Genomic DNA, 20,577 nt, shown 5'->3' on the forward strand with positions numbered 1-20,577 from the left:
ATTTGAAGTTCATTCATAGAGAAGAGAAAAATGCACAATTTGATTGCATGCATAATCCTTTGGAAAAAGTTGTTTAAATTTCAGGTGCATGATGAAATGAAGATTGGCAGAGGGAGAGATAAGAGGGAAGGGAAAGAATATGAATATAAAGTCAAGACACCACCAAATCCAAAGCCTTGCTTGTGTTGAGGGTGTTTCTCTAGGTTTCTTCTTCTTTTTGGACCAGTGGTTTTCTTTCTTTCAGAGTTTCCTTTCCCATTAGTCCCAGTAGCTGTCAAAATCAATAACGCCAGCTCCAGGGCTGGTGCACTTTCTACAGTGGTGCCTCGCAAGACGAAATTAATTCGTTCCGCAAGTTTTTTCTTCTTGCGAGTTTTTTGTCTTGCGAAGCACGGTTTCCCATAGGAATGCATTGAAAATCAATCAATGCATTCCTGTGGAGACCGTCCGGGGACAGAGGGGAAGCGCCGCGCGCCTTCCCCTCTGTCCCCGGACCTGTTTTAAAGCAAGGGGCAGCGGGGAGAAGATTGCTTCTCCCCGTTGCCTGCCCCGCAATCTCCGGGGACAGAGGGGAAGGCGTGCGTGCCTTCCCCTCTGTCCCCGGACCTGTTTAAAGCAAGGGGCAGCGGGGAGAAGATTGCTTCTCCCCGTTGCCTGCCCCGCAATCTCCAGGGACAGAGGGGAAGGCGTGCCCCGTTGCCGCCCCTTGGTTCAAAAGGGGTCCGGGGACAGAGGGGAAGACGCGCTGCGCTTCCCCGCTATCCCTGGAGCTTGCTCGGCAAGCTTCGTTTTGCGAAGCAAGCCCATAGGGAAATGCGTCTTGCGAAGCGGCTAAGAAAACGAAAAACTCCTTCGTCTAGCGAGTTTTTCGTCTTCCGAGGCGTTCGTCTTGTGGGGTACCACTGTAATCTGTTCTGGGGACATGTCAGGGAATAGGAGAGTTGTTTAGATCTAGCACAGGCTTCCTCAGCCTTGGCCCTCCAGATGTTTTTGGCCTACAATTTCCATGATCCCTAGCTAGCAGGACTAATGGTCAGGGATGATGGGAATTGTAGTCTCAATACATCTGGAGGGCCAAGGTTAAGGAAGCATGATCTAGCAGATCCAAAGACGCCTGTGATCTCACTGACACGCCCATTTCTTTTGCTGTTACTGCTGTTACTGCTGTCAGAGATGGCAGAGTGGTGGTGGTTTATGTGCCCACAACAGGGAAGTTTGCAAGGTTGGATCTCCTCCTCATAGATTGTTTAATTAGTCATCCAGAATTGTCCTACAGAGTAGGGGATCAGGGTGGCCACTCTGGGCCCTGCACTTTCAGGGGTTCCACACCTTTACATGGAGACAGCCTCATTTGGGAACAGGCCCCAAATGCTAAGTAACAGTGGCCAGTGAAAGTCCTTCCCTCTGAAAAAGGCACATGTATGTGGATGAGATTGGTAGTTTTGTTTTCTCAACACATTCACATTCAACTGCAGGAATGTGGGGCAAATCCTGAAGTCCATTAGTTCACTTAATGCTTAATTGCTTAAAGCCAAAGAATGTTGTAACCCTAAAGAAAAAGCCTGCACTCTGAATTTAGTTAACAATGAAGGTAATTTCTAGAGTGTACTCTGCTCTTTTCTGTGTTTTAGCAGGATAGGAATCCTAAGTAAAAGGTGTATGTCCTTGAAACAACTGGTATAACTGAATCCCAGAAGTTTTTTTGCTGGCCTAGGAAAGTTCAAGAGGCACTTGCAGAGGGTTAGAGGCATGTTTTGTACGTATATAGTGTCAGAGTCAATCCCTGTCACCTGTTAAAAGCATTCACAGTTCTTCTAATCTAGACATTTTCTTCAAAGACATGGGAGTCTAGGCTCTCTGCCTTTTGGTTCAAATTTCAGAGGCAGATTTTCCCTGTGTAATACAGTGCACCCAAAGAACATAATTTGCATCATGATTTTCACCCCCCTAGGGATGGCTCTGTTGTCACCTATAGTTACACAGTTTCCCCTCGTATACACATACTTTTTTGAGATTAAGCCCTGTGACTTAATAAATGTCTAACTTTTAATCTTTTTCTACGTAGCTTAAGGAGGGCAGCTTAGGCTGGCGCATGCATTCTTTTGGGTAAGAATCTGCAGGAATCTCTGTTGCCAATAGAGAGAAAACATGGAGGTACTAATTCTCCATAATCTGCCTCAGAAAAGTTTGCTTGACTGGGGTAAGCACTAGATGCTAGTAACACTCATATGATTTTTTTTAATGAACTGATTTTTGTCAGGTGCAAGTGTATGTTGGTAATTGTTAATTTGGTATTACCTGTCCAGGAATATACAGAGAAGAATTGTGCCTTTCTCCTTTTCCTTTTCCCATTAATTCTCTTGCATCTCAGTCGATTAACTGTGAGCACCTAATACATGTTACTGCTGAAGCTAAGCAAGTGTGGACATGGTCACGATCTAGAATGGGAGACAACTTGGAGCCCCATACAAAAGTATAATAGATATTTAAGAAACAAAACCTTGTTCCTCTCTCTTGCATCTAGGGGCAGTTTATTGAATTGTGCAAGACAATGTATAACATGTTTAGTGAAGACCCCAATGAGCAGGATCTTTACCACGCTACTGCAGCTGTGACAAGTTTGCTTTTGGAGATTGGGGAAGTTGGTAAGTTATTTAGTGTGCAGCCTCTTAAGGAGGCAGAGAGTAGCAACAAAGCCATTCAGAACGCACTGCTTCAGAAGAAGGGAAGCCAGCAGTATCACCTTGGACAACGTGACCCTTTTCAAGATGGCTTCCTTGCGGATGAGGAAGAGAATATTTGTGGTGATGGCACACAGATGGAGGACATCAAGCTGGAAGATTCTTCTCCTAGAGACAATGGAGCTGGTTCTTCCATGCTTATTTCAGATGACGATACTAAAGATGACAGCTCCATGTCTTCCTATTCCGTCCTAAGTGCAGGCTCTCATGAGGAAGACAAGTTGCATTGTGAAGACATCGGCGAGGACACGGTTTTAGTGCGAAGCAGCAACCCTTCTCTACCTAGAAGCATGAGCATCGACAGAGACTGGGCTATCACCTTTGAGCAGTTTCTGGCTTCCCTCTTGACTGAACCTGCCCTGGTGCGGTATTTCGACAAGCCAGTCTGCATGATGGCAAGGATTACAAATGCCAAGAATGTGCGGATGATGGGCAAACCCATAATATCTGCAAGTGACTACGAAATCTCTGCTATGTCAGGCTAAGTGGGCCCAGGTAGGGAGGGTTTTTAAAAAACTATTTTTTTGGTTTTTATTACATATTTATTACTGCCTGGCACAGGTCCTGGTGTTTTCAAAAGGTGGTAGTTCTTGCTTATGTGAACATGTTATATTGAACTTTCTTTCGCTGTGGGAAACATTATCAGAATGCTTGTGTTATCGTCAATATATAGGGGGGGAGGGGATCATTGTCAGTGGTGGGTATGTTATTAGTATTGCTATCCATGGATAAATGGTGACAATTAGTACAATTTTAAGTCTAGAAATGAACAAAGTTTGTGTATGTTTTAAAAACAGGCCTGAAATCCTGGTAAGGAAGAAACTGGAAGAACTTAAAAGTGGCAGAAGCATTGTGCGCTGCAGCGTGCACATGGAGTTCCTTTGTCTTTGCCATTCCCCTTGAGGGAAGTAGCACAATGTTCACATGCCTTTGGCTCACGCAGAGCTGCTTCCCTCGCTACCGTGAATGGGGAAGTAGAAGCTGCTGCAGGCAGGGAGCACCATGTGTGCACTGGAACCCGATGCCTGTTACAAGATTAGTAGGCTGCGCTAAAAATAGAAAGGGATGCTGTCAACTTGTTTAGGACTCGAAAGTAAGTTCTGTGCAGCATCCCTGGTGGATGTCTCTTGATATAATTTTATTTTATTTTTTTTAAAGAGAGGCCAGTGATTCCTAATACTTTTTAAAATACATTCTTCAGGGATACCGCCATGGACTTGCCTTGACACATGCCAACATCCTGACCTAAACAATTCATAGTACCCCTTTTAAAAATGAGAGGGTTTTTAATAAAATTCTGTAGATAATTGTATGTTGTTGAACATTTTAAACCTAGTGTATGGTAGATTAAGAATTCATAGCTTAAGTCTTCATTTTAAAACAGTTATTAGCAGGAATGTAATGGGGGGGATTTGCAAGGAAATGTAACTGAATGTTTGAAAGTCTTAATGAAAACACTGTCACTTTATTATAGATGAATAATGTATAATGTAATTTACTGAATGATACGTTGAATGACAAATGGAGCACCTGCACTTTGAATCTTTGCTTCTTTTTCCAAAACATTAAATGGCGGCACAACTCACTTCCATGGTGCACATATTTCCTTTGCTCAGAGGGTTCCAAGAGGCTCAAAGAGACCCATCCCCCCCCCCCGCCAACCTCAAACACACTATCTGTACGCATGCCTGTGTCCAGGGGTGGGGCAAAGCTCTGTTGATACTGTGGGAATCCTCTGAATGTGCCTGTGATAGGACTGGATTGTGCCTAATATTTTTTAAATTTCTTAGGTGATTAGGTCCAAATCATTCTTACATGCCTGAACTATATTTGCTGCCTTCAAAAAATCTTTCCACCTCCTTTTTGTTTTTTTATATATTGTATATTATGATCATGTAACTTTTCCAGGTGTATTTTTTTTTTAGCCAAAGCTATTGCTTTAATTCTTATTTAAGATACTGAACTGTCTGACGTGGTTTTAGCCACGTAGGTAAAACGTAGTAGGTAAATGTAATCAAGGCTCTTTTTTGTTTTTTGAAAAAGATATTAAACTATTATCAGATGGAAAATTGCAACTGTCTTTCATGGTGTAACTCTTCTAGCTTGACTTCCACTGAGTTAAGTAGCAGAGAAATCAGAATTATTGCAGGGGAGTAAGACTTTCTCTACAACAGGGGTAGCCAACATGCAGTCCCTCTACATCCAGGTGATGCAGTCCCAGGTCCCATCATATAGATCAGGCCTGGGGAACTTGTGGCCCTTGCAGTTGTTGCTGAACTCAAAACTCCTCTCATCCCTGTGTTCCACAAACAGACTTAGCAAGTAGTACTCTTGTAACACAAGTACTCTTGTAGCAACATTGGAACCTACAAAGGGGACTGTGAAAACAATAAATACAACATACCTGAGCAAAACAAAGCTTCTGATCAACTTGATCTTTATTTGCTCGCAGTCATTCCACACCCAAACAAGAATCACATTTTATTGCTTCCAAACTACACACAGTTAGTAATGGGCAATGCTCTTGCTCCACAAAGGTTTACAAGTCACTGCCCATATGTGTTTCTCACAGTGGAAAAGGGCAGCAACAGAAAAACCTGTCACCAGCCTGAGCACCACAGAAGTAACCAGTACAAGTGCACATCATAAGGACAAGAAACAGTAAGTAATCAGTACAGGCTACAGAACCTTACTAATGCAACTGTAATTATGACACTTTTGACATACATTTGGAAAGCTAAAAAGCAGGTTGTTATAGAAGAGGATTCTGTGGTCTCTATTTCTGCCTCTTTGATATTTTTACATGGTCTTTTAGTGCATCTGTGGCTATGGTAAATAATCCAATGAACCCGGACACCTAAATACAGCACAACCAATAATATGGCATCTCTAGTTTATGAATAGTGTCTGTGATAGTTAGCAATTCCAGATTGAAGCGCCACTACAAGTTTAAAAGTATACCCTTTTTCCTAGAGTTTTTTCATTTGCAGGCATTCAACAAATATTGTGGCTCATACTGCTATAAGTGATTTTTGTCATTTGCTCCCTTTAAGGAACCTGTTTACTACTTGTTTGTCTTATTAAGATATTTTAATGTTTGCTTCATTTCCTAGTTGAGTCCAGTAATATGCACTCAGGTGCCCAAGATTTTTATGAAATCCATTTTTTCTATAAGCCAAACTTTAAGTGTTATTCGGTTGTGCCATAGAGCTTAATTTGGAGATCAATATTTTTTCCCCGCTAGTAGCCATTTTTGTGAGAATGCAATTTGAAACGTTGTGGGTTAGATCCAGATAGATGAGCAGAACTCTGTTCCCATAATGGGTCTCTGCTGGCTCACCCCCCCAGCACTGCTCCCCAAAAGCAATTACAAAGGTCAAGTAACCATCTGGAATGGATAGGGCAGGGAAAGCAGTGATTAGAATGAGAAAGTGGGAGAATTCAGTAGGACTGCCTTGAGCAGGTGGAAATGCAAGCCGCCTCTGGTTTCAGTCTGTAAAAGGAATTTTTATGCGAGCAGCTGGATCTGCCTTCCCACAATGTATCATACAGTCACAGGTTCAAAAGCTTTTGGAGAAAAGTTAATAGTGAAAGTGATACACATAGATGTCTACATGTTTTTCCATGTAGCCCTCTCACCTCACACCACATAAACAATGTGAACAGCTGTGTGAAAAAATAAATGGCTGCTTGTGTGTATTTCAATGTGTATTTGTTTCTTTCTAAAGAAACAGTGCAGATATACTAGTATATTGTCTTACGATTGTCACAATGCAATATTTAATGAAAAACCCTGTTTTACAACATATTTCTATCTACCACCAGTCTCTTTAGGTTTTCACAGCTCAAAACTAGATTAAGTGGTTCAACTACAAGTCTAGAATTAATTATTCTCAAAAAGAAATGGGCAAATATATATACAAGCTAAACAGCTACTGGAATACATTGGCTCAGTTCAGTTGTAGCCATTTGTCTGATAAATCATAGGTATTTGACCAGGAGCTACTGACTCATGCATTTTCCCCTTCCCCCTAGTAGCCATCTTCAATAAAGCTTGCCTACTTTCTTTAAATGTTTCCCAGAATGTCTGCACATGAAAACTGTGGCTTAAGGGCTACCTTCCAAATTAGCTTCAAATTCTTTTTTGGAGGTAATCTGAATGTTCAAGAAGGTGGTAGTTTAAGAATTCAAGAAAACTTTGCCAAACTGAACACATGAGGGGCGGGGCAAGAGGGCAGATGGTTTGTTTCTCGTCCAATAAACTATACTTTACCAGACCGGGATAATTACAGCTGAATGAGACCAATGTATTTAAAAAACCAATGAAGAATGGCCTTATTAAGTTTAGTTATTATACCTAAAAATTACATCCACATAGGATAGCTACATCACTATCTGTAATTAAGGAACACAGCTTTACAAAAAATCAACAATACATTTAAAGAAGATACAAATTTGTTCCAGTAAGGAATGAGAATTTCAAAATATTTACAACACAACTGAGGGTTTCAAAACATTAGAAACCTCTTTCCTAAAAATTGTCAACTATGATTGTTAGCACCATTGAAAATAATATTTATACTGCCTGAAACTGGGTATATTAGCATTCTATCACTTTGTGCTCTGTTGATAATCATTTTCATTTAATATGTTAGTTTTTACAAAAATAAAAATCCTAAAACTAGCCGGTTTGCTGGTTTATGTTTTAATTGTTGCATAATCCAGCCCAGAGTTTTGGTAGAATGACAACTCAAACATTCCTGGAATGGAACTATGGTTCCACTCATCACTAGCATTAGGAAGTTGACAAAGTTTATAATCTATCAGTCTTCCTTAGGTTTATCATCTGACAGGAAAAGATGAACTCGCTAAAAAGAAAAAAATAATAATACAGATTGTATTGGAAGGGCTCAGGTAGACTCAGCCTACCAAATCCCTACAGGTCCAAATTGATGAAATCACAGGAACAATGTAGATGCTACTGTTCACATGCACAATGTTGCATCAGCTTTATTTTTTGCAGAGCCATTGATTCTTATTTGATACTATTGTAGTAAACAAGTAATGTGACAACTATATATGAATACATACGTTAAAATCTTTTCTGGTATATTTTCTAGAATTTTCTATTGCCTCTATATTTAAAGCATTTAGTATAGAAGATCAAGGTTTCTTTTAAGTAAAATAAATGAAATTTCTTAAATTAAAAAAGGTTGTCAATTAAGCCATTTCAAAGAAAAACTCAAATGGAATCAAGTGTGCAATAAATGTACCTTATAGCATACAGAAAAGGAAAATACATTTACAACAGTTTCAGCCAGGAATGATTTTTGTATACATTCTGATATCATGAACCACTAGATGCAGTGCTCATATATAACCAGGTACACACTTCTCTGTGAAGACAAATCTCCAACTAATGGGAGAAAATAGGGTTGTCCCTATACAGAGAGAGCTCATATGGACTTTTTTGATTGTGCCCCAATGCATTTTGCAGATAGCAAATTTCTCTTGAAAGATTTCTTGTATTGCACAAAAGTGATCAAACATCTCTAAAAATAGATGTAGATACTGAAAAGCCTTCTGTGATCCACTCCAGCTCTCTGTCAGGGCTCTATTGCTCTGGTAGAAAGGAATTTCGATAAGCATTTTATTTCCCATAAGTTAGATATCATCAATTTTGCTTTGTCCTTTTTTTTACTGTTCTAGATAAATTATTACTTTTAGATGTCACAGGTTTTAGATAATACTTCCAGCATATGTAATGCCTACAATGTTGCCATGTGGCATCATATGTTCTCCCCATGGCTTCCTGCTGCACTCTTTTTCCTTATCAGCAGTCTAATTAGTCGATTATCAGTTAGTAAGATGAAATAGGAATTTGCTCAATTCCAATATCAATTCTTACAACAAAGCCAGCATGTTTTAGGAACTGACCAGCAACGACTCAGTCTCAGCTTCGGATTTGAAGCGCACATGAAGGAAGTACAAGGCACTTTAAAAAGATTAATCTTTGAACTGATCACCCTATCCCTAAAGCAAGGCTACCTGCAACTAAAGTTTGATTAGAAGCATTTTAAACATGCTTATTCAATAGTTGAAGAATCTTTAGATTGTCTCGGAATATGCCATCTGAGTTGCTTTCATCAATACAAAATAGCAGTGTATTAAAGAAAATTTACTTAATTGCCTAATTATCTTCTACTGAATATTTGGAGCTCTAGTATTCTTAAGCTTTAGCTGTGAACTTAAGTGACAAAAGAAAGGGGGAAACAGAGCAATGGTTGATATGTGAAGGCAGTTACAACATCTTAAATAAAAATAGTCTAGTACAGGAAAATATATTTAACTTAATATATTTATGATAAAATGCAAAGACCTATTTAAAAACAAAAGTTTTAACTCTGGCAATGTTTAAGCTAGTTGCCATGAGAAAAATCAAACAAATAGTCTTCAATAAACAAAAGTGAAGCTTTTTTCTCATACACCCAAATCATTTAACCTACACCAGTGGTGTAATAATAAAAGACCATGTGTTCCCGGTTAGGAGAGAGAGAAAATACAACCTAATACATTTAAAACAAAAGCTATTTCTGTTCAAGAAGTATTGCAACATCTCTGGTTGTAAGCTAACACCAGTCAAATATGGAAAAGAAGCTATTGCTTCTTTTCAAATATGGAAAAGAAGCTATTGCTAGACAAAATGTAGCACAAGAACCTGTTTCATCTGCTAGGTATACAAAAATTATGAGGATCTGTGGTACAGAAAGGATCTTTGTCTCTAAAAAGTTCTTACCTTCAGCAAATAGTATACAGACCTAAGTAAGTGTTGATTGTCCAAGCTCTCTCAACCACTTTTTTTAATAAAAAAAATAGATGTATAAAACTTTGTGATCACTAAGTGAAGTTTTTGGTTACATATGAGAGTCCCAGTCAAGTGCATAATTTTTATAGACAGAATCCAAAGGAATGCACATTACTATATTTCGTTTCTTAAGGCAAGGACTACATCGTAATCCAGAAGATGTTTTTTGACTTTTTCATGAAACTTCTCTCTATACTGGTTGAAGTACATAATACTTTCAGGCTTTTCTTCAAACCAAAATTTGTCAAATTCGTAAGCCAAATAACCTGTAAAGACCAAAACACAGAAAGTTTATTGAGACAACATATGTGTTTGCCTCTAAGCAGCTTTTCAAAAACAACTAGAAAACCCATTAAAATTAATGAACATGACTAAGTTAAGGGCCATTAATTTCAGTATGTCTACTTGAGTAAATCTTAGCTGAATACCATCAAAGAGAGCTACTTTAGGCACACAGAACCAAAAGCTTGGACACTGGCACTATTTCTGAAATGTAGAAGAGTAGAAGCTATATCAAATTACTTTTGAAATTACAGTTTCAAATTTGGTATGCTTTGCATAAAATATGCACTTATAAGGAAAATCAATAATCTTGTATTTCCATATACTGTTGTATGCAACAAAGAAGAGGACACATACATCAGCATACTAAGCTTCGGGGAACACTACAAAATAATTTAGCAGTCATTTGTTTCATTTCCCACTATTATTATTATTATTAGTAGTAGTAGTAGTATAACATTCTATACCCGTAGATTATGGCTTGCTCATATAATTTATATATTTGTTCATATGACCATCTCTCTCAGCTTAATGACCTGTTATGAAGCGGTTAACCATAGATTCCCAGAACAGACAAAATGGGGGACCATAGTTAACTGAAGACTTCCCGGTTGGTTTGCTCACTTGAAAGGGCTAAATACAAAGCCATAGGGTTCACCCCTATCTTGTGTTATTAAGCAAATATAATTAATTCGGAACACATGCAATACAGTGGTACCTCGGGTTAAAAACTTAATTCGTTCTGGAGGTCTGTTCGCAACCTGAAACTGTTCTTAACCTGAAGCAACACTTTAGCTAATGGGGCCTCCTGCTGCCACTGTGCCGCCGTTACACGATTTCCGTTCTCATCCTGAAGCAAAGTTCTTAACCCGAGGTAATATTTCTGGGTCAGCGGAGTCTGTAACCTGAAGCATATGTAACCTGAAGCGTATGTAACCTGAGGTACCACTGTATGTGTAAATCAACCCTACCCTATATTAATTTGCAGAGGTGAATAGGTTAATACAAGGAGTCACAGCCAGAAGTTTTTCTCCAGCTTTTCTCTATCTTCTTGGTTCTCATGAACTAATTTGTCTGTTCAGGGAAGAGCACCTTCAGTCAGAATGTGGAGGCTGCTTTTGCAAAAAAAAAGCCAAAGTTTACAGCTGTGTATGGCTCCACTCTTCTAGAGACAAATAAACTTGATAGATGCTTGATTACATTTATTTCTTCTCAAGTAGTGCAGTGTGTGTATAAGGCATTTGAAATTCATCTTTCATTTAAATATAGAGAAGCATTATTTTTCCTGAAAGCATGTTCATACCCCATCCTTGTGCCTTTGAGATGCGATAGCATTGGCTGGATCATGGTAGGATTCAAAATGCTTTCCAGAAAACACAGCAGATTCTTTTTTAAAAAAAGATCTCTGCAAATGTTATGGTTGAACATGTTAACAAAATAGAGAGAACATTCAGAAACAGCAGCTTCCAAACCACTGAAGTTGTTATCCATATATAAAAGCTAGTTGAAGATACTCACAATAAAACTGATGGAAGTCTTTCATTTGTGGTTCACCAGGAACCAAGTTGTAGAAGTGAGTTCTTAAATGTCCATTCTTCAATAAATTGTAAGCCATTTCTGTCAAATTGATCCCAACTATTGCATAAGAATATCTGCAATACACAGACGTTATAATCACTATACTTTTTGATTTCTGCATTTTAAGCAGTATAAATGTCAAGGATAACCGAAGGCAAACTATTACCTTTATGATTATTTTAGAAGTCTTGAGACATCTTCAGTGTTAACAATTTTTAAAAAAATATAAATTTATTCATTCTATGCATAACCTCCCAAGTTCAGCAATACTGCAATGTCTGCCTACCGTTCCAAGACCATTCACTGGGCCCTAGGGTTACCAAAGTTGAACACAACTCCCATGTCCAAACACAATTTTCAAATTACTAAGAGAAGTGAATATAAGATACTTAAAAACACCACTAAAACTACACTAAGGTAATTCAAATTATGTAATATGTTCATATTATAGAAATTAAGTAATTTGCCTTTATTTGACCATTTTGCAGCATGTACTCATTTTCTGCTAATGATAGGATGGGGCAAGAAGCTATTTGTATCTACCGGGTATGTGATGTAGAATGACAGCCATTTAAAAATGTGTGTTATTATCCCTCATCTAAAACAGGCTTCCCCAACTTGGCAGTCTCCAGATGTTTTGAACTACAACCCCCATCATTTCCAGCTAGTATGGTCAACAGTCAAAGATAATGGGAGTTGTAGTTCAAACATTTGGAAGGCACCTGGTTGGCGAACATCTCTTACGACATCGAAAAAATAAATTATAAATTAAAAAACATTTATGAAATAGGCTTTATCTAATAATTATAGTGAGACAAACAGTATCTTAAGCTTCAAGTACCAATTCACACTGCAGCAAATATTTTAAAATTAAGTTTAAAGGGCAGTATTGTTGAGGACAGCATTGCTATTTCATTTGACTTTACTTTTAGGATTTTATGTGGGTAGAGCACTATTAAGGACTGCAGCCTGGCAATCTGCTATGCTTACTGATCCTGAAAAACAGGAACAAGGTATTTATAGACAGCCTCCAACTTGACATGGTTCCCATTTGCTCACATGCCTACATCATGTGGATGGAAGACCCTGATTGTGTTTGTTCAAAACTACAAAGCAACATTTAATGCAATTCCTTTAATGGAGGTGTCTAGTTCAATTTTACTGGATGAGTTTCAGTTATTAAAGCCCAAAAATGTTGATAAGATGCTTGGACAGGTTCAGCCTAATGGAAAAATCCTTAAGGTTATATATATACAGTAGAGAAGCAAGAGAGAAAAAGTTACTAGGGTCTTTTGTGTGAAGACATCAACAGGACAATCTAACCACACACAACAGAGGTACAGAGGAAAAGTGAGATAGGACAGGCATACGGCTAACATGCAATGAAAACATATTTTCACTTATGGGATCCCTAGAAATTACTGGATTACTCTCACAAAGAGGAGGCGCAGAAAATAAATATACTTTCAGATTATTTATAAGAAACTAAAGTAATAATGACAGCTTTGCTTTTTCAGGTTTAAGAGTCAATTATGACAGCAATTTTATTAAAAAGTAGCTTACCCCAGTTTTGGATTATTTGAGCGAGAAAGGATTTGACGAGCTTCACGGGGATAGTGTTTACTAAAATATCTGAAAATATATGTACACACAAAGTAACTATGTTTGCAAGAGACTGCTTATACGAGCAGTGATTAAAAATTACTTTTCTAAACATTCACATTATAACCACTGCCTTGCAAAGTCAATTGCTCTACAGTATAATTAATGGTGTTAATAAATTCATGAACAGTAGGACAATAGCTTTTGAAATAAGATAGATTAATAACTAGATTGGCAGTTTGTTGAAGACTGAATCCAATACCCTCTTTTTAATACCCATTTACATCAGCAAAAGAATACCCACTGTTACATAATATTTTTGACTTACAGAAGATTAGTTAATCCCAGCATGCCCATTCCTCTGAAGTCTGTTTTAGGGTCATCACCTTGGAAACCAATGTCACACCACTGCTTCGTGATTCTAGCCTTCAGTTTTTCATGGGGCATCAACCAATTCCAAAGCTGTATAAATATGCTACTGTTAACAGAATTATCAGTATTTCCCCCAACTCATTCTAAATACAAATAGGTATCATTAATCAAACTGGATGCCATACAAAATGGCAAAATGGCATAAGCATCCTGAAACACAGGATGCAAAGAAATGTATTAACAAGGAAGCTTTTTGTTTTTCAGTGTGGCAAGCGATAAAGAGCTTTTATGGCAATCTGCTTTGGGCATGAAGCTCTCCTGTGCACATAGGACTCCCTGCTCATTTCAGCAGATCTATGAACACAGTTTTCCTCCTCCTATTGAATTCAATATAGCAGTTACCTAGTCCAGAACTCCACATAGGCACCAGACTGAATGAACTTGTACTAAAGCATATGGACTCACAATCAACTGTTTTATAAGATTCTCCCAACAAATATAAAACTGCAACCCACCAAAGTCGCACTTGCTTTGCAGGTGTTGTCTAGCAGCTCACTAAAGAATGGCTGTTAAATTATACCCTCCAGTCCAGCATTTTGTATCTGAGCTATCCCAAGTGTTCTAGGCCTCAGTAACTAGAGTCATACTACTACTGAAAATCAGATTGCAATTTTTAACAAACCTGGAAAAACACCAATTATTTTTCTAACCACCTCTCCTAATCTGTTTAATTCCTTTTTAAAGCTATTTAAACAAGTAGCTATCACTGTATCCTGCCTGTGGCAATGAATTCCGTAAATTAAGTATGCTGTGTGAAATACTTCCTTTCGCCTTTTCAAAACTTAATGCTAAATCGATTTCATTGGACGGCCTTGTGTTTTAGTATTATTATGATACACAACTTTCACCAATCCCTTTTTTCACATCACTCATAACTGCATGAACTATGGCAGATAAGAGTTGCTGATCTAGTGGCATTACTACATTAGCCTGGGCAACTGTAACTTCAGTAGACTGAGTTCATAATTGATGCTGTTTTTAACATCACAAATTGGACATTAAATATGCCATAAAAGGCACAAAACCTAAATTTCTTACCTCCATTAGTTGCTCTTCATGTTCTTTATTATCAGAGTTATATGGCTGTTTTCTCAGCTCTTCTACGGCCAAATAAAGTTTCTTACATCCTGATATCTGGAGCAAACTTAATTGCAGCTTTGAAGCAAACCTATAATATAGGAAAACACAAAGAGAATTATAATTGATAAACAGCTTTTATCTGCAATAAAAATGGAGAACAGCTGTTGGTACCAGTTGAAAATCATATAACCTTCATTTCCCAGACCACTTTGCTTACCACTCTAAACTATGACAAATAGGCCACAGAAGTTAGGGCTGTCTCTGGACCACCAGCCAAAACTGACAGAAGGCACTCTGCTCCAGCAAGGGCCACCTGGGTCTCAAGCGACAGTAATGGATCCAGGAACACCCTCAAGCTACATACCTGCTCCTTAAGAGGGATTGTACCCTCCTCAAGAGCAGGAAGTCTCCCATCCATCCAGTCTAGGGAACCACCCACTAATAATGCCTTTGTCTTCTCTGGATTGAGCTTCAGTTTATTGGCTCTCATCCAGTCCACTACCAAGGCAACACACTGGTCTAGCACATCCATTGCCATGCCTGTAGATGTAAAGGAGAAATATAGCTGTCTGTCACCCACATATTTCTGACAACACACTCTGAAACTCCAGGTGACTCCACTCAGCAGCTTCATATAGATATTAAACAACATGGGAGATAGAATTGAGCCCTCGGCGACAACACAATGAAACCCCAGTGTTGCCGAAAAACACTTTCCAAGCATCACTTGCTAAAGATGACCAAGTAGGACCAGACCCACTGCAAAGCAGTGCTGCCCACCCCCAATTCAAATACCTCTACAGGAGTATACAATGGCCAATGATATCAAAAGGCAGGCACATTGCCAAAGTCTTTCTCCCGACAGAGGTCATTATAAGGTAAACAGGGCAATTTCTGTGCCAAAGCCAAGCCGAAATCCCAATTGAAATGGATCTAGAAAATCAGTCTCCTCCAAGAGCACCTGGATCTGCTCAGTGACCACCTGCTCAAGAACGTTGCCCCCAAAAGGGAAGTTGACAATTGGCTGGTATTTCCTTAGGTTCTCAGAATCATGTATTTTAGATAACGAATGTTACTGTGTATCATTCTATCTTCACTGAAGTCCACAGCAAAACTGCTGATTTCAAGACTCTACTCAGATTATTGCTTATTAACATGCTTTTAAAAATAGTTTTTAAGCAAATCTCTTAAGAATCACATTACTATGTATGAATTACAAGATACACTAAATGCATTTTATGAAGACTAATTTGAATAAATTACTAATTCTCAGTGTCTATTTGAACAAAATGACCTCAAAGATAAAGTTCCAAACAAGGTATCTTTAGAACAATAATAGGCTTACACTGCATCCTTTTGTGTATTAATCTTCTTTTGTTCTATGATGAGTGCCACACATTTTTCCACGTCATCTTTAGAAGAATACACAGCCCTTTGTAAAGCCTGATAAATACAAGTAAAATATCATTCTTCTGACACAAAATATCATCTGTTTTAATAGCAGTTACTTTACATTTCAGGAGAAGATTACTGTGAGTAGGGACTCCACAACCTGTTCTGGATGGAGTCATACTCCCTCAAAAAGATCAAGTTCACAGTTTGGAAGTGTGGGAATGAGCTGACTGGTGGGGCTTGTGAAGTTCAGTGCACAGCGCTTTAAAGACACCACCGAACAGCTGACTGCAATGTCTGCAAACTTCTTCTGACTCTGCCACATCTTTACCCTGCCTCACACCTTACATGTTAGGCATAGGACAGGTAGGTGTGGCTTGGCCATAGGGGTCTGGGCCAGATGGGAAGGCCAAGCACATTTAATTTAATTAATTAGTTCCTCACCACTGGTGTATGAATACACAGTTTCATTAACAGCAAGCCAAAAACTGTACCACAGCAGTGTTGTTATAACTGCAGAGAATGTAAACTAAGCAGGCTCATAAATCAGACTTGATCTAGTTTGCATCCAATCTAGTTCTTGACTAACCTTGGTTGGCATATCATTGCTGCAGCAATGATAAAGCCAATCTTGTGCACATTTACTCAGGTGCAAATTATAATATTGGGCCTCTTTTTTAAGAAAAATGATGAGGATCCAAAGATCAGAAAACTTAGTTCTGTATGCTTTACAGCTGTGTTTCTTACATAGTGCCTTTCATGAATGTAACTATGGAGGTTTTCTAACCAAAGGTGGGGAGGGAATTGGGCTTGACTTTACATGCTGGGCGTAATATAAAATTAACCTACCTTACACTTTGATGATTCCAACGAATGTTCTGCATTAAGATAAAAACATGCATGTTTTTAAAGAAATTCATAGACCCTAGATTCTGATTTCTAAAATTACACAAGACAAATGAATAAGCATGATTGTAACCATGGTTTAATACCTCTAATTTGTTTATTTCATGTATTAATTGCTTCCCATAAGACATCTATAAGTGATTTAACAATAAAAACAACTATATATAAAATATCTAAGAGAGTTAAAAACTAGAATAAAATTCTCAGTGTAAAAGGCTTGTTGGTGTTGGTTTTCAACAGACACCAAAAATAAAGTAAAGACAGTGCCTGTCTGGTATGGAGCAGAAGGGAGTTCAAATTGGAAGGCGCCACCACAATAAAGGTCCAATTCCTACATTGTAAGGAACAGACCTCCCAATGTACTGTGGAAGCATGCTAACCACTGATGCGGTAATATTTACTTCAACAGCTAGCATGCAATTGCAGATGACTCCACAAGCACTTATGACAGTAAAATGAATAGGAGTTCCAGGAGGATTACAGGGGCAAGGAAACAAAAATGTCGCACACATAAGGTGAAAGCATCCCTATCCCCTCTCTGATTTGAACATCTGTGTGCAAATAAGGCATGAAATGCAGCAGGGGAAAATGACCTGGCTGTGTTTCAAGTCACAAGCGTAAACACACCCTTAGCCTTTTGCAGCACAAAAAAAAAAAAAAGGAGATTCATGTGGAGTTACTAATCTCCAAGAGAGATGCAGGAAAGACAACAATGACTAGAAGAACCAGAAGGCTATAAATGCAGGCGCCAGGATTTCAAGAGGCAGCAGACCAAGGGAGTGAATCAGATTAGAAAATTAAGCTTGAGAATGAAAGATGGGAGGTCCAAAGGAATGAAAAGAAAAGACCTGAAGAAAGAAACAGGGGATGAGAATGGCTGGAGCAACTGAAAAGGCAAGGAACCAGTATTTTAATTTGAAATAACTGTTTGTCTATAGGACTTTATTTTACAGCTACTGTACCAGCTTACATACTGAACAGGGAACACACTGCAAAAGACAAAACCACAATACACTACATTGTGTATATTGTCAGCTGTCTCCTCTGTTGAATCAATAGCCTTATCTACATGAATTTTAGCCACCCAAAATTAAGGACATAGAAGGAAGGTAAATATTTATGGAAGGTGAAAAACTTGAAATTCTCTCTTGTTCTGTGGTTGTCAAACTAACTTTGGAGATTGAACATAACAATTTATGTATAAGCTTGTATATTTCAAATATATTACCTATCCGTAGTGTCCTTTCTGCTCTTTTCATTGAGCCATCACAGATACGCTGCAGTTCACATTTTCCAGTCAACTGTCTCAAGATCCATTTTAGCCAAAATCGAAAAATATTTCTATACAAATAGGTCCATAAGTGTACAATCATTTTCTACAACAACAAAAAAATCACAAATGGTGACTGAGTATAACAAATACTCAAAAATTCTGTACTATGTTAATTTAGAAGGCCCATGCAGCCTAATGGAACATACTCCCAAGTAAGTCACGTAAGTGTGCACAGAATTAAATGGAAACCTTAAATTCCAGTACTAGCTGCTTCAAGCTATTAAACTATTGATGCACTTCACCCCAAACTAAATAATGCTGGAATCCTAAATTCAATTACTTGGGCGTAAGACAGGAGTGCCTGGCGTGCTCTGGTCTATGGGGTCACAAAGAGTCGAACACGACTAAATGACAACAAAAAAAATCTAATTGAATTCAGTGGAGTTTACTTCTGACTAGAGATATACAGAGCCTGCACTGTACTTAAACATTTGAAACCAACAAAATTAGGGTTGCATTTGTATCACACTTACTTGGGAGCATGCCCCATTGATGTCTCAATAGAATGCCTCAAACTGGGCTTTGCTTGCTTTTTAAAAACTGCTCCTGCTCTCATTTTCTTGCAGACTAGAGACATGAAGGCGGGGGAAGGGGCATTTAGGGAGAGAGTTTCCCCCATTTTTCCGTCCCCCCCCCCCCGGTTTTGTCTTCACATCTGCATTGCAAAGTCCTTATTCTCCCAAACTTTCTAAGTTTTGAGTTTTAGTTGCTGGGCTTACTGTCCATTCAGTGCTTGGTTTGACTTCATGCTGATTTTACAGTCGTTTACCATTCTAGAAAACATCTGGTTAAACTCTTAACCATTAACGGGTAACATATAAACACACTATATAAACATTTAAGAACATCCTAATCCCTTCACCTCCGCTAGCAGCAAAGGTATCAGCAGCAATGATTGCAGAAATCATAACAGAACGGTAGTTTTTTAAAAGGCAATTTTATTGCACGTCAGTTTCATGATTGTGAGCTCATTGCTGTTTCGCTGCTTCTTCCCGAGTTCATAAAAAAAGGTACTCAAGCACCAGCTTTTACTGGCTTGATTCTGGCCAGAATCTTCTCTAGGGTATCTCCATAGGACCTAAACATTTGCAAATATGTTTGCCTAAACATACTGTAAAACCTGCAGGGATTCATTCATATACGTGTGTGTGTGTGTGTGTGTGTGTGTGTGTATATATATATATATATATATATATATATATATATACACACACACACACGTGTGCATATATACACACACACACACACACGTATATATATATATACACACACGTATATACACACACGTGTGTGTGTGTGTATATATATATATATATATATATACAGGGAGGTTCTGTTTCAAGAGACCGCTGCAGCATACAAAAAGATCCCGTCTTAGTGTACGCAGTCACAAACAAGTCCTCCCGCCCACCGGCTCCCTAATGAACCTGATCCCGGAAGCGAATATCGGGCCAGAGAAGAGCAGCTGGTTTGAAAGGGGACGAGCCTATAGGCGGCATTGTCCCCGCCGCCCCCATTTTCCAGGGTCCTCTCGCCGTCCCCTCCCCTGCACGCTCCACCAGACGCTCCACCCCCGCCCCCACCTCCCCGCTCTTAAACAGTACCAAACTCTGGTCACACCATCCCAAGCGAGAGCGCAGCAGGCCGGGCAGCGGCCTCACTTCACCTTCACGCCAACAGCTCCCTCCCACGGCCCACCATAAAAGGAAGTTGCCTCCCCCACAGACCCGGAAGTGAGTGATGTGGCCCGAGATGGGGGAGGGGTTGCGTTGGCTGTTTATAACCGTCCTGTCAGAGAAACACGTCCCTTAACAAACCATTCCCAACTCCTTTCCCCACCTCCTTAGAAATGACATGAGCGTCCGTGTCCGCGGGGGCTTCCATGGTGCCCACCAGGCGAACGCAGACCGGCCCGTGAGGGCCGAAAAGGGCGGAGCGGGGGGATGGGCGGGTCTTCCGTTATGTCCGTTTAACGACGCCGAACGGGTGGGCGGGGCTGCCCACAGCGGCGGGCCCGGCGTCGAAAGCGTGCGGGCGGTCGCCGCTGTTACCGGGGCAACAGACGCTCGCGACGGCCAAAGAGGGCGGGGCGTCGCTGCCTTGTCTCCTGCGTGCCTAGGCGCTGCTCTGACAGTTGGGAGGCGGACACCGGTTGGGCGCGTAGCTGTCAACTTTTCCCTTTTCTTGCGAGGAATCCTATTCGGAATAAGCGAATTTCCCTTTAAAAAAGGGAACAGTTGACAGCTATGGTTGGGCGGCGACTGGTTTCTAAGCCTTAAAAAGGGTTTCGGAGAGCGGGCGGGGGGCGGCGCAGTCGCTTGCTGACCCTTCCTCAGGCATCCTATAAAGCGTGAGGGCTCCTGAGG

General features: G+C 39.5%; 2 protein-coding genes across 7 annotated transcripts in view; one reads left to right on the plus strand and one right to left on the minus strand.

Annotated features, from left to right (window-relative positions):
* The window catches only part of TBC1D9 (TBC1 domain family member 9), a 49,506-nt gene extending 45,616 nt beyond the window's left edge, over nucleotides 1-3,890 (plus strand). For 2 of the 3 annotated variants that reach the window (XM_053403311.1, XM_053403312.1), the window contains exon 21: nucleotides 2,525-3,890. In XM_053403311.1, coding sequence (XP_053259286.1) covers nucleotides 2,525-3,226 — 702 coding nt within the window. In that variant the 3' untranslated portion in view covers nucleotides 3,227-3,890. The remainder of the gene's footprint in view (nucleotides 1-2,524) is intronic. The other variant, XM_053403313.1, reaches the window with a different exon arrangement.
* A 5,380-nt stretch (nucleotides 3,891-9,270) lies between these two features.
* ELMOD2 (ELMO domain containing 2) lies at nucleotides 9,271-20,201 on the minus strand. 4 transcript variants are annotated; one of them, XM_053403315.1, is made up of 9 exons: nucleotides 20,051-20,201; nucleotides 18,107-18,254; nucleotides 16,822-16,850; nucleotides 15,926-16,023; nucleotides 14,539-14,668; nucleotides 13,397-13,530; nucleotides 13,030-13,098; nucleotides 11,407-11,540; nucleotides 9,271-9,872 (listed from the first exon to the last, which is right to left on the minus strand). In XM_053403315.1, exons 1-9 carry the CDS (start codon nucleotides 20,093-20,095, stop codon nucleotides 9,721-9,723), a joined length of 939 nt encoding a protein of 312 aa, XP_053259290.1. In that variant the 5' UTR covers nucleotides 20,096-20,201; the 3' UTR covers nucleotides 9,271-9,720. The 4 variants fall into 4 exon arrangements, with proteins under 4 accessions (XP_053259290.1, XP_053259294.1, XP_053259292.1 ...); XM_053403319.1 differs by lacking the exon at nucleotides 20,051-20,201 and adding an exon at nucleotides 19,878-19,947; XM_053403317.1 differs by lacking the exon at nucleotides 20,051-20,201 and adding an exon at nucleotides 19,832-19,907.
* Between the last annotated feature and the right edge of the window lie 376 nt (nucleotides 20,202-20,577).

This window comes from Podarcis raffonei, chromosome 9 (genome assembly GCF_027172205.1).
Source record: "Podarcis raffonei isolate rPodRaf1 chromosome 9, rPodRaf1.pri, whole genome shotgun sequence".
Taxonomy (NCBI): domain Eukaryota; kingdom Metazoa; phylum Chordata; class Lepidosauria; order Squamata; family Lacertidae; genus Podarcis; species Podarcis raffonei.